This window comes from Ammodytes marinus (assembly GCF_949987685.1).
Source record: "Ammodytes marinus genome assembly, chromosome: 11".
Taxonomy (NCBI): domain Eukaryota; kingdom Metazoa; phylum Chordata; class Actinopteri; order Uranoscopiformes; family Ammodytidae; genus Ammodytes; species Ammodytes marinus.
The window spans coordinates 21244762-21258507 of record NC_137215.1 but is presented as its reverse complement, the minus strand read 5'-3'; the positions used below and the strand labels follow the sequence as shown (position 1 = coordinate 21258507).

General features: G+C 42.0%; 1 protein-coding gene across 1 annotated transcript in view; it reads right to left on the bottom strand.

The window, feature by feature from the left end:
* Window positions 1-7730: 7730 nt before the first annotated feature.
* The window catches only part of disc1 (DISC1 scaffold protein), a 42985-nt gene continuing 36969 nt past the window's right edge, over window positions 7731-13746 (bottom strand). The window contains exons 13-14 of the mRNA XM_080036280.1: window positions 11526-11648; window positions 7731-9396 (exon numbers count right to left, since the gene is read on the bottom strand). Of these exons, the coding sequence (XP_079892406.1) occupies window positions 9181-9396; window positions 11526-11648 (339 nt within the window). The 3' untranslated portion in view covers window positions 7731-9180. The remainder of the gene's footprint in view (window positions 9397-11525; window positions 11649-13746) is intronic.

The following is a 13746-nucleotide window of genomic DNA, read 5'->3' as shown; positions in this document are numbered from 1 at the left end:
ACCTCGGGGTTAAATTGAGGTTAATTCAGATTAAGATGGTATAGAACATGCATTAGTATAAAATGGGTGGGAATGCGTGCATTGAACCTAATCCATAAAAGGGCCACTCTAATCACATCTAATCAAATCAGTTTTAAATGTACAGTCCAATATCACAAATAACTAGAACTACCGTTTCCTCAAGGCATACAATTGCCAAATTGTAAAAGGAGAGTGGTGGTAGGCAATGCTTTGAAGAAGATTAAGCTCCTAAAAAGCTGCATTTTGTACAATGTCACTGCAACCTCACAATATGAAGGGTTGCGGTGACCTTTGACCCCCAAAATCAAATCAGTTCGAACTACAAGTGTTAAGATTGTGCTAAATTGGACAAAAAAGTTAGTGTGTGTTTGTGCCGACGAAAATCCCTCAAAATTGTCTCGAGATATTGCAATGGTTAGCCATGCTGTCACAGTGACCTTGACATGTTATCTATTGCCTCCAAAATCAAATCAGAGTAGACATTTATGCAAGGTTTGAAGAAAATCTCTTTAAAGCGTTCTTGAGATATTGTGCTCACAATGTGCGAGGTGACAGTTACCTTGACCTTTGACCTCCAAAATCTAAACAGTTCATCTTCGAGTCCAATTGTGAGTCCGTGTCAAATATGACGAACATCCCTCCAAGCGTTTTTAAAATACATGTACAAGAGTCTTGAACTTGACCTTTGACCTCCCAAATCTAATCTGTGCAGCCTGGGAGATTTGTGCTAAATTTGTCAAAATCCCCAATTATTATATTATTGAGTAAAAGTTGACATTTGTACGAACTTGGAGAGAGAGATACACCTACCCGTGCAGCTTGCGATATAAAAAATAAATAAAAAAGACTGTGAGTTGAAAAACAGAGGGATAAAACAACAGAGGATTAAACAACTGATATACAGCAGACACGTCTTTTTGATTCCTGTTGGCTGAGGAGGCTTCTGCCTGTCACAGTATTAGCAGATCATGCTGACAATCAGCATTCCTTGCATATCAGCGCCCCTGTGGGTATTTATACAGCTGTGAAAGTCATTGGAGCAAACTAATATATACGATGAGGAACCACTGCAGGACAGAAAAACACTGTCATGTCGATTAAACTAAACTTGGCTAAATTAGATAAATAAACGATGTCCTTTTTGTTTGTTTGATGCTATTTGAGGTCATACATTGATTTCTTTTTTTGTTTTTAACATCCAACTTGAGATTTACATGTACCTCTTGTATCCCCAAGAAAAGCAAATTCCCTCCAAACAAAATCAAGTGCTTGGGAGATTGTCTTCTCAAGCAAAATATCACCCCTGAGGTCAAATCTGAGCAGAATATTTAAACGAGCTCTTCTGTAAATATACAGAGCCCCCCGTGTCCAGGAGCACACATCTCCAAACAGCAGATGGATCTAAAGTCAGTTTAAGATATCCACTGCACAAAGCAAACACACGCACAAGTCGCTTAACTTGAAGGCTGCATTTTGTTTGTGATTTTAATCCACTCTCAAACTTTGTGATCAAATATGTGCATTTAAATGTATCTTGCCGTCTTGTATTTGTGAGGCTGCTTATCTAGGTTAACCACTTCCATTTCATTTTGCATTGGATAATTTGATGCCGGTTGATTGTCAGGCGTATGTAAACAGCTGTAATCCCAAAGATATGTAGCTGTTACAATATGATTAATAATACATGGGGAAAACAAGTGTTCCTGTATACCAGCAAAACATTTCATAACTATTGGTGTTAGCAGGGAAGTGCTGCATATTCCAACAGGCAAACTGGGATTTTGCTTTTATTCTGTGATGTGTGACACAGCCTGTATTTTTCATAGATTTACATCGTCCCCTACAGGAATACTGGCATCACTATCTGTCCTTTTCTCTGTCATTCTCCATTTCTTCCTCTCTTTTTCACCCTCCTTCCACTTTAAATTTCAAATGGCATTAATGTCCTTGGGCTGCTCTTCATCATCTGTTTGTTGTGTTAGCGCTGAAAAGGATGGTAAAGTTTCAGAGGGCCCACATAGCTGCTCTTGACACATTTATAAAAAAGTTGCACGCCTCAAGGCTAAATTGCTATAAATAGTATTTTGTGCTCTTGTCAGACATACTGAACCTCGCGTGTGTGTGTGTGCGTGCACGCGCGTGTGTGTGTGTGTGTGTGTGTGTGTGTGTGTGTGTGCACAAGTGTGACATTAGTGAAAACACATAGAGACGGTTGTTCTGTGTGATGAGTGTTTGTTCCCGCAAACTGAATTCTCAAATTGGTTGGTAACTATTTCACTGAGCACTTTCATTCACAACAAGGTTATGCACTGTTAATCTCTAGACAGACAGATTAATTCCCTGATGTCAGATCAGCATGACCCAGCCAGTGACCCCTTTCATCTGGATGGACCACATGAACGGAGTCAGGTGTCAACCTTTTATCAATTATGTAAGATAAATACCTCACATTAATTACATTTATATCAGGTCACAGAGCTCGGCATAGGAGGTGAAAAATGTGGCAGAATTGTGACATGTGAGGATTTATAAAGGTAGACAGAAGAATCATACGCAATGTAATAACACTTGATTTATTGGTTGAATATTGAGGTCAGAGAGGTCCATCTCTAATGGGATTGAGTTTCCATCTTAACTAATCATAGAAGCAGTCTATAAAACCTGTGATGACATTTCATTTAGTGGAATTTGCTGTAAATACATTATTTTTTATAGCCAGCAATGTACAGGTAAGCAGTGATTTTTATATTCCACATTGTTGGTTAATTAGCCTTAAAGTTATACTTTACCTCAAATCTATGTCTGCTTCCGCCCCTTGAAAAGGGCAATAGTGTCACATGAAAGTGCTGCATTTAGCCATATTTTGGCTGAAAGGTGACTGGAACTATACTTGGCATACTGTACAAAAGATCCCTGGAGGAGTGGACTATGCTCTTGATGTAAGAACATGTTTCTGCTGTGGGAATTTGCCAACATTGCAATCCATCGTATACGACATGAATCCATGATGAAGAGAACAGCTCCTTTAGAAACTCTTTTAGTTCATCCTTAAAGCCTTGAGGGTTTAAAGTGCTTTTGGGGGCAGTATCACTTTAAAAATCATCTACCTGACCTGAAGGGTTTCCCTAAGAAACTAAATCCGGATAAAACATATGACTCACATTTATTTTGGGAGTAATAATGGGGAAATGGCTTCCGATCTGCAACTCCAGCATTAAACCAAGAGCATAGCATAGCATATGACCTCAAAAACCCACATGGGTCCCATCCTGCAACATAAAGCAGTTACAATCCTAGTCATTAAAACTGCTTTGGTGGATCTGGCAGGGCAACAAGCTGCAAACAAAATATTGGCGTATCATTAAAATGTAATGTTGCCATGGCTAACAGGCACACAGATAGCAATTTCCAACTTTCACTCTCTTTTAAGCTGTTTTGGTCTCCACCAGCTCCCAAGGGAAATATCAGGTTCTTCAGCTGCATGGACCGTTAAACCAAAACAATCGGCTGAAGACGCTACATAAAGCTTAGTGAAGCAAAGAGGCACTGAATATGTGTGACAATCCTCAGAGGGTTCATCGCTACCAGCAACACATTTCACATTACACATTGTCATTTGATTACTTTTTGATATAAAAAATATTGATAAGTGCATCCTTAATCATTCTTTAAGACTAATTTTAACCAAGCCCCAACCACAGCGAGTTCTACCAGCATCCAATGCTGAAGTGACAAAACATTCTGTTCACTGAGTGGCCACTAAGAGGTGGTACCAAAACAGAGGCAGAGTAAAAATCTGACAAGATGGCGATGCGCATAAGCCAGGACGATTTGATGCAGTTGAATTAACTGAGGTATGCCTGGATGCTACATCCATTTCATATACTATCTATGATTTTCACCCTACGGACTACCAACAGTTATCTAGCTCGGAAGACCAAAATAACCAGCAGTCCTAGATTCAGAACCTCAGCCGAAGAGAACTGCCCATACTGTGCTTGTCCGTCACATCTCCTGGGTTCCTGGCTGGTTCGCTATGGGTGCGGCCTGGGGTCTAGATAGACGTGCTGAGAGGCAGCATCTCACACCACCACTTCCCCTGCAGGACAGGAGCTCCTCTAAGCCTCATTAGGTCAGACTGGCAGCTCAAGTGAAAGGGAAGAAGGCCCCGCACCAGAGCCTCCCACGCCAAAGAGCTCTGGTTAAGTCTCTCCCCTTCCCTCTGTCCCCCCCCCCCCCAGCCCCTCTCCTGAAGGCAGCCAGCTCCATCCATCAGATCCATCGATTCCTGTCTTCCCCCTGGTGAGGTACATGCCTGTTTTTGAGACTTAAGTGGGAAGGATGGGCAGAGCTGGCATGATATTTCAGCTTTCCAGTGACAGCCGTGTCCCCTAGGGATGTTATACAAGGTGAACCAGCTTCTAGGGCTTCTTGGAGGAAGTGCTCTGCCGCAGATCTAAATGGAGGAGCTCTCTCTCTCTGGAGACATTACTTACAATATGGTTTTCTCAGTTTATACATCGAAGAAATAATCAATTCTGTGTTGCATCCACTGCTGGTAACACTTAGAAGAGGATATCCCATTCCTATTAATAGGACAAACGTGATAGATAGCAACACAAACATCTTTTCGCTCGAACCCATTTTTTTCCACTTAAAAAACTGTTATGTGGTAAGTGTTGTTTATGGTTGGACAGTGATCCTGGACATCTTCTTAAAGAGATTTGATGGTGTGTCACACAGAGTTTCTATTGGCCTTCATCTTATTACCCGGATGGCTTTTGGGAGCAAGCTTAAGCTTTTAAAGCGATTGCCTTTGAGAAAACCATTCTGGAGCAGTCCGACATGAGCGCTTGTTACACTTCAAACTGGGGTTTAACACGCAGCATGTGACAATTATCCACACATATTTTGCCTTCTAGAAGTAGCCTACATTTGAGTCAATATTACTACTTTGAAATGTGCCGTATTTATGTTATAAAGAGAATTTGGCATCTGGGAAAGAGCTTCAAGAAAATGGCAGATAAAACGTGGATTGGTTCAATCGCTGTTGTGAAGTCTGTCCTGGGAAATTTAGCATAAAATTGGAGTGTGGCTGTCGGAGCTTATCTTTGTCACAGTGGCGCTATTCTGTTAAATATCAGATGGTTGAGTCATCACTGATTTAAATATCTCCTAATGTGGATTTTTGTAATTTTTTCATTGGGGTCTTACACATGCAGGCTAATTAATCCAAGTTCAGTGTGAATGACCAAGTAGGCTATGTTAATGAGTAATATTTACAAAACACGTGTTGTAGGTAGGCCTACACAAGCCTTCATCATCTGTTCTCTCCAACTCCTGTGATTCTCCCGAAAGGCTCACACTTGGGCCCACATGTAATTTCTGTAAGGGCCATCGTGTAAATGAGATATATCAAAGTACTGTATATGAAAGCAGACATGTGCCTGTGTCTCAGAGTGCATTTTCCTCCAATCCTGTGATTTCTCATGGTCGTATATATGGAGGATGGAAATAGGTCTGTTTCTGTGAAGACTGCAACTCCCACCGGCACAGTGTTTATAATTAAGTGTGATTTCCAGCGTCAGGATCAAACCACAGGAAGAAAAAAAAGAAAACAAGGCAGGCTATTTCCTGTTATCTCTGCACAGTCCGCTCTGGTTTCCATTTGTGCCATACTTCCCTTACAGTTTTTCGACATTGAAACATGCAGATTTGGAGTTATGCACGACGCACAATTAAATGATTTGAAAGGCTTATTAATTCCACAGGAATTCCCTCCCTGTTTAATTGCTCAGATGAATTCATTCAACAGTTGAGTAAAGTGCATGGGGGGGAGGGGGGATTTCAATGAGCTCCTAAAAACACTGGAAAGAGTCGAAATAAAAAGGCCACATGCAGACAGCGATGAGTTCAGTGTCCGGTTTTTAGCTCTGTACAAATGCACCTCTCAGGAGAGTTAACCTCACTGACTCAATGACCAGAACTGACATGCAGTCTCTCACACATCGCAAAAAGGTGTCAGTTTCAGAGGAGCGTACATCTCTGGGGATGCACATGGCATGAACAGAGAGGGGGGGAAAAGTAGAAAGCTCAATTTGCATTAATTAGTGGTGTGTGTCTGTAGTTGAAGTGGTGCGAGAGAGAAATCTGCAGCACCATCTATGATTATCCCACGGTTCAGAGAGTTTGTACATGTACCTGTCAGACAACATACAGTAAGGACTCAGCAGGGAATCAAATAAACAAATCCAGATCCCAGGCCCCCAATCCCCTGATACAGGCTCACTCCAAAAACACATTCATTTATTTATATTCAGTCATGAAATATTCCCCATGAATCCCGAGAAACATTTGGGAACAAGAGCTAAAACAACATCCCTCGCATTTGCAAGCCTTTGCCTGTCATTTCCAGATGCTTTATGAATTTTCCTTTTATCGTTTATTTTCTTCATTACTTTGATGGCAGACTCAGCCCAGACTGCAGTGAACAAAGTGACACATGAAATGGTTTAAAATGAATCCATTTGTATTGGAAACAAACCAATTTATCTCAGCTCACTGGCAAATTTCCTGTCACTATATTTATTGAATGATTTATTTATTCATTCAATCAAGAAAAGCCCATGTGCTGCATGAACAAAACCAACCATTCGCCAAATCTTGTGAGCAATTGACCAATCACAGCTTAGCAACCGTAACTAGGCATGGCAAGTCTGTCAATCTTTGGAATTTTCCATGTGTTTGATATAAGAGGATTTCAGTGGTTGCAGTGAAACATAATGTTTGTGTCAAAGAACAAAAATGCAACAGCAAAACTGTAAGTAGTGGAATAAACAGTGTGCAGCTGCCAACGTGAGCATGCTTGGCTAACTAGACTTGTACCCGCAGCAGTAACACTGTTAATTCTGAGGCCAGTGGACATTCATACTAACTATACATTGTTTTGTAGGGTTAAAGTGTTTTTTTATTGTAATGCCTGTTCATGACATAAAACCACGCAGGGCACAGTGTGATGCACACACAGATACAATTATGAGGTGGTGATGTATGAAGGTAAGGTGTGTGTGTGTGTGTGTGTGTGTGTGTGTGTGTGTGTGTGTGTGTGTGTGTATGTGTGTGTGTGTGTGTGTGTGTGTGTGTGTGTGTGTGTGTGTGTGTGTGTGTGTGTGTGTGTTAGTGTGTGCCAGGCTGTGTCTGCACTGTTGCCTGAAACTGATGGATGCAGCAGACTTCTGGCCTGGCAAAGGGTTTGCAACCTGCCTGTAATGTGACAAAAGCCCATTGTAGCTATTAATGTAGAAAATCCCCCAGCTGTGTTTACAGTGTTTACAGCACTAAGCACAGGACTGAAGACACGCCTCCAAGGATCCTTTAACAGCCCCCTGCTATACAAAAACAAAAAAAAAACAGGGTTGAATCAGATGGAGACAAAGCCATACCATTCCACTTACCCCGCCATGTCCTACGTGAGGCTGCTGCCCAATTAGCTGCACCGTTGCTGCTGAGGAGAGATAACAATAGAAGCCCATGTATCCCCTAAAGACCTCACTAGAGGACCTTTATTACCGTATTGATATCTCCTACATGTCACCACTGCCCTCACTTGCCTGGCAGCATGCCCGCACAGCTTACTTGAGGCTGAGGGAAAAGCACCTAAGGGGCTGTAACTCCATACAAGAAAAAACAGGACACAACATTTGGCTGAATGGTACATGCTGTAATTAGAGAAACGCGAGAAAAAGTAATAAATATGAAAATATGACGACAACGAGTTTAAAGCTGCACAGCAAAATTAAATAAAAACTGAATAATAGGTGAAAGTATAAAAAAAACTTTAAAAAAAAAGTCAAGTGACACCCAGTGGAATGAACAAGAATATTCTGAGCTGAGAAATGGTGGCAGATAAAATCAATTTAGAGAAAAAACAAACAGCAGATGCAAATTCGAACTTACGTGACCACTGATATTTTATCCTTCAATATTTCCGACATGCATTAGACACAATTTGAATAGTGTGACAGATACTTCAAATACAGAGCCCCTCTCCAAGGATACACTCCTTTAATACGGAGAGGGAAAAAACATTCTCTTCAATTAATATTGCATTTTCCACACAAAGAAAAAAAATAATATAATAAAGTGTTCAAGTTAGCTCACATTCTGTAGCACCACAAATGAATTATTTCATGGACAAAATGACATGCAATTGAAGTCCAGTCGTACGGATAACACATAAAAAGTGGCAAGCTGACCTACAACAAAAAATGTATCAAACGCTTTATTTTATGTGCAACACTGGATTGTCTACTTTGTCCTCTGGGTCAAAATTCAAATAGGTGGCTGTGTTGAGAGATTTTTCGGCTACGGTTTACTATCAGATTTGCCTCTCTTTTCGGCTTTTGTCACTGAATTTTAAAGCTAGACTTATTTACTTTTGAAAGGAGAAATAACTCAAAAACTTAAAAATTGAATTTCATAAGGAACGCACCCTTGTTCCATTCTTTTTGGTGATACAGCTTTACTGTCACTTATGGTGGATAATGTTAGCTTGTATGAGCGAACGCTGGAGAAAACAATTCTGTGTTTGTTCACTGATATAATGACTCTTCTTGTGCTACTGTTAACCATAATTCTTTAACATTCACTTGTTGCCGACACAGTCTCACCTCTAACTCCTGAGACACAACTTGTTTGCAAATGGCAAGAAATCACAGCAACTGAAAAACGTAATAATTGCCTTAAATTGATAATGATACAGTAAAATTGGACAGAAATTAATTTCACCTAATCGCTCAGCACGAGTAAGACATGGCCTAAAAAAACCTGCATACAAAAACATTTTGATTGAAAAAATAATCACTTTGTCGATTTCCTTTGTTAAACTTAGGCTGGCAGGTTTGAGGAATGTCTTAAGTTTGCATTAAAGTGTCTTATATTTAGCATTTTCTTTTATTAAATTCCTTCATATCGTTCGTTTTCCCATTTGAATACAAATGTTAGACAGATTCTCCGAGGCTTTGCACTGGAAACTTTCCGCAGTGCCACAGAGGCTGTAAATGGATCTGGGGTCACTCCTGCTGCAAAGCCGAGGTCAGGCTCTCAGAGAGCCGGTCTGTGTGTGTGTAAGTGGTCATAAAAACGCTACAAGCATCCATTTCAAATGCCCCAGCTGTCACTGAAGTACTGGTCCTCCTCCTCCTCTTCTTCCTCCTCTTCACCCTCCTCTTCTTCCTCACTCCCATTCTCCATGAGGTCATCATCTTGTAACTCACTCACTTCCACCTCGTGTGCCTCCTCTGCTTCCTCCTTGAGCTGCGCGAGCATGGACTGTAAAGTGGCTTTTACTTCCTGAACTTCCTTTTCCAATGACTGTGCAGTGCGAGTTAAGGAAGAATCTGATGCTGTAGACATAAGCTGAGTCAAACATTAACATGTACATTTTAAAAGGCATGCGGGCAGACAAATCTGACACTTGTGGCCCTAGACGGTAAATGGAAATAGTAGGACAGCCATAACCTGATGAAGTCATCAATCCAACCGTTTGGCCCACAGAACGAATTACTGGGACAGATCATCAAGTCATACCCAATTTAACCCCATCCAATTCACTATTCATGAGCTCATCTCGCCCGTGTGGCCGGCCGGCGGTGCGGGGACCCAAGCAAACAGACTGTCCCGATAAATTATTCATAAACCGTCAATGAAATGGCATAGAGGCTGTCATCAGTGGGGGGATTGTTTAACCTGCTTAGAAACTCATATTAATTGTGTGAGTGTCCAGTTTAAGTGGCAAATCAAAGGAATGGCTTTGACGGCAGATGGGGCCTGATGGCTCATTTTACTGTCTGAATGGACACAGATTGTCCTCATTCATAATTAACCAGCCGTTAAAAGAGCTTCTCATTAATACTGCAGAAGGGTTCGATGACAGTTTTTTGGTGACGTTGAAGACCTTTAAGTTAAACCGCACATATCGACAGGACTTTTGTCCATCCCATCTCTCCTTTTCTATTTCCAGTCTCTGTGGTCGCCCGGCCAACCGCCTCGCATTGAGAGCGGGACTCAATTAAGACCCTTAAGCGAGTGGAGGTTTTGATCTTCCCCTGTCACTATGGCAACAGCAGCATCCGACCGAATTCGGTTTCTGTTCAATTTCTGCAAAACCATCAACAATATTTGCAGTGCGTCTTCGAGTGTCCGCGGTGCTTTTGCATGAGTGCGTCAACTTCAAACAAACAGGGGGGGGCTGAGATGAATGACAGCTAAGGACACAAAGACAGAGAGGTGGAGAGACGCGGGCCAATCTGTGTCCATCTCCGACTGCCAGGCCGCATTGGTATCATGAAAAGACTGGAGGAGCCTGCGCTGGCCCTTGACAGCACAGCGGGGGACATGAATCTATAATAGGATTTGAAAAAATCTCTCTTGCTCTCTTGCTGGCCCCACCAGCAAGAGAGTGAAAGGCGTACTGTATAATTTACAGATCCTAAAACTAAATAAACATTTTCATCCGATCAGGAAAGCACAATGAAGCCTGTGTTAACAAAAAGAAGACTGCGAGGCACGGAATTAATAAATACATTTAAAGTAAAAAAAAAAAAAGAGAGAGCAGGCGAGGATGCAAAATGTCTTCATCCCCGCCACGTTAAAATATTGCCCTTTTCTGTCCGCCTTAATAAGCCCAGCAGTGTAGAGGGGAAAAGTGGAGCGAGGAAAAACACACTAATCTATTTCCAATCAGCTTTTCTAATTAGCGTGGAAAATGATGTATTGTGACCTGTAATCGGCTGCTCAACAGTTTCATTTGAGTCATTATCATGGATATTGTAATTTCCTCCGAGCCAGATCCGGGCGAGTGGAAGTGGGCAGCCAGAAGAGGAGGAGGAGGAGAGGGAGGGAAGGAGGGGAGGGGGGGAGGGAAGGAGGGAGGGAGGGTCAGCACGGAGGATGGACATTAAGACATGACTGGAGTGGAGTCATTACAGTGACATTCCTCTATCTTCGCCGACGCTGCCCGTGTGTCGGCCGACTTTAATCTCAGCCCGTGGTGACTGGCAGACCCACATCAAGGACCCCATAACAACCTTGCTCCCTGGACTGTTACCATTTCATTCTCCCCTCGGCACGTCCACCCTGTCAAGAGAAATCCTCTGATCCCAGTTTATCTTCAATTCCCTGCCTGAATGTACCCATAATGTCAGAGAAGACAGGTTGACTTTCTTTCTATTTTCTTTTCTTTCTTTCTTTCCCTTGAAAGGTAAAGTCACGGAACATCAGTCAGCCTAAAGGTAGTTTAGATGTGTACTTTTGAGAGTTGGGACAGTTGGGAAAGGCCACAGAGGAAACTAGGCCCTTCAGATGGATGGATAGAGAGATGAAACAAACACACACACACACACACACACACACACACACACACACACACACACACACACACACACACACAGATAGTACACAGTTTATATGATGTATGTATATTTAGAGAGCAGTGGAAGGATATGGGTAAGGGCCTGATCTCGGTTCAGCAGGGCCGTCTGCAATTCATCTTCCAAGGTCATTAGTCTGTCACTGATCAGCTCACAGCGCTCTGTCAGGTCAGCAGCCTCGGCCTCGCTGCACCCGTCCTGGCAGCAGAAGGGAACAGGGGATGAAAGGATGGGAAAGGACAACAGTTGAAGCTGCAAAGGTTCAAATGTGTTGAAAGAAACACAAAAGTCAAACTATAACAGCAAGCAATCTAACAAAGAATACTAAAAAGTGCTACAAACACGTTGGGAGCCTTTTTGTATTGATGCCATGCAACAATAACATCATCTTTTTTTGTGCATGATGAAATAAAGGAATCTTAAAGTTCACTTAAGAATATTTCACAACAGCGTGCAACAATTGATTTTGTCAATCCGGCAGTGTAACTAAATGTCAACGTAGTGATAATCAATGTAACTAGTAACAGTGTTTATTGATTGAATTAAGCTGAAGGTGGACCTTTTGTGAATGCAACATGGCTATACCTTTAGTATATTCCTCAAAGGGGTACACCAGCAATTTAGTATTGCACTTCCATAAAGGTAGGGGACTCACAAGAGACAGATTGAAAACAAGACTGCATGGTCAAAAATGAATCAGCAGGGTTGACCTCGAAAAACAGTGGACACTGCATTTCCCTGTATGCAACTGGACAGAGTTGACTGTGGTCTTGAGGTATTACAGCTATCAGAGTGAAGTTATCAAAGCCTTGTCAATGTAATGATATTTCAATTGAATATATAAATAAAAGTATTAATATTTTATATATAACATTGAGTGCTACTTTAGTTGCAATGACTGGAGAATGAGTCCATGAATCAGGAGGGCAAAACTTATTTTTCAAACACTAGTTTTAATAAATACTGCATAACCATGAGTCAGAGCTCAACATTGAGCTTTCCAGAGTTTCTCAATGAGTCATATCATGTCTTTCATACTAAATCGTTGTTATGCTATCAGCCAGACACAGGTCTCAGGAAAGAGAAAAAAATATAAGGACACCAAAAAACGTGGTATGCTCAAAGGTCATAATGTACACAATACACACCAGTGTGTTGGAGGCAGTGGGCACAACATTGGGCTGCACATCACCCGAGGATGCTGCGAGGCTGAGTGTGTATTGGAGAGAGGGGGGGGATGTGAGGTTGGCGGAACAGCAGAGTGCAGTAGGGCAGAGCATTCACAGAACAGAACTGGCCATAATTAGAACAGGCCCCTTTGCAGACATCGTGTCCTAGTTTTCGTCACACTTATCAAGCGCAGAAAACACAAACGCACGCGCCTGAGCACGCTGCCTCACTACCAGGCAAATAGACACACACTGCGCCGTGCACGCGGACCCAGTGTTCTCGTCAAACAAAGCATAGAAAGTCTAATCTGACTCGTGGCCGCAGGTAATAAATATCAACTCCCTGCAGCTCAGTGGTGTCACAACAATCACTGTAGAGTCATGTCTCGGTTCTCTATCCTGGAATAACACTCCTTCTCCGGATGATGTAAGACCCAAAAAGTAATGTACAACAACAATAGGCCTGGGGCGCGACGACGTGTACAAGGCGCCATTAAGTGAGACTCAAGACAGAGCAGCCCACAGGACAAAAGATCGGAAGAAAAAACACCATGTTCTTGTGTGTGTGTGTGTGAGGCACTTAGACAAGAAAAAATCAAATAAAAAAAATCATTAACACAGGACTGTCACCGTATATGATGTTGGTACCCCCTTCCCTCCTGTAACAAGACGGTAGACAGACAACCTATAGATTCACTTAGCTGTCTGTTTGTCAAGGTTAGGAGCTTCTTTAGCAGAGGACAGCTGTGTTTGTGCAGCTGATTGATTCTATGCCTCCAGTCAGCATTTGCCAAGTCAATAGAACCACATGGTAAACAAAAGCTCAGTGTGCCGAACGACACTGTTGAAAACATCGCTGACAGTTCTTGAGCATATTTCAGCACAAACCTTGTCAAAAACCTTTTCTAAAACTGTTATTCCCTGCTGGTGGTGATCAAAACAATAGTCTGCAAAGTAATGTACCTGCTGCCTCTGCAACGAACAAACAAGACAATGTTAATAAGATTTTTCGACAACAAGTCAATTTGCATAATACAAGCCCAGGCTTATGTGTATTGGCATGTTGATTCCTGGTGCACATTAGTGGTAATGTTATGAGACCAAAAGTAAGCAAAGCCGACTGCAGA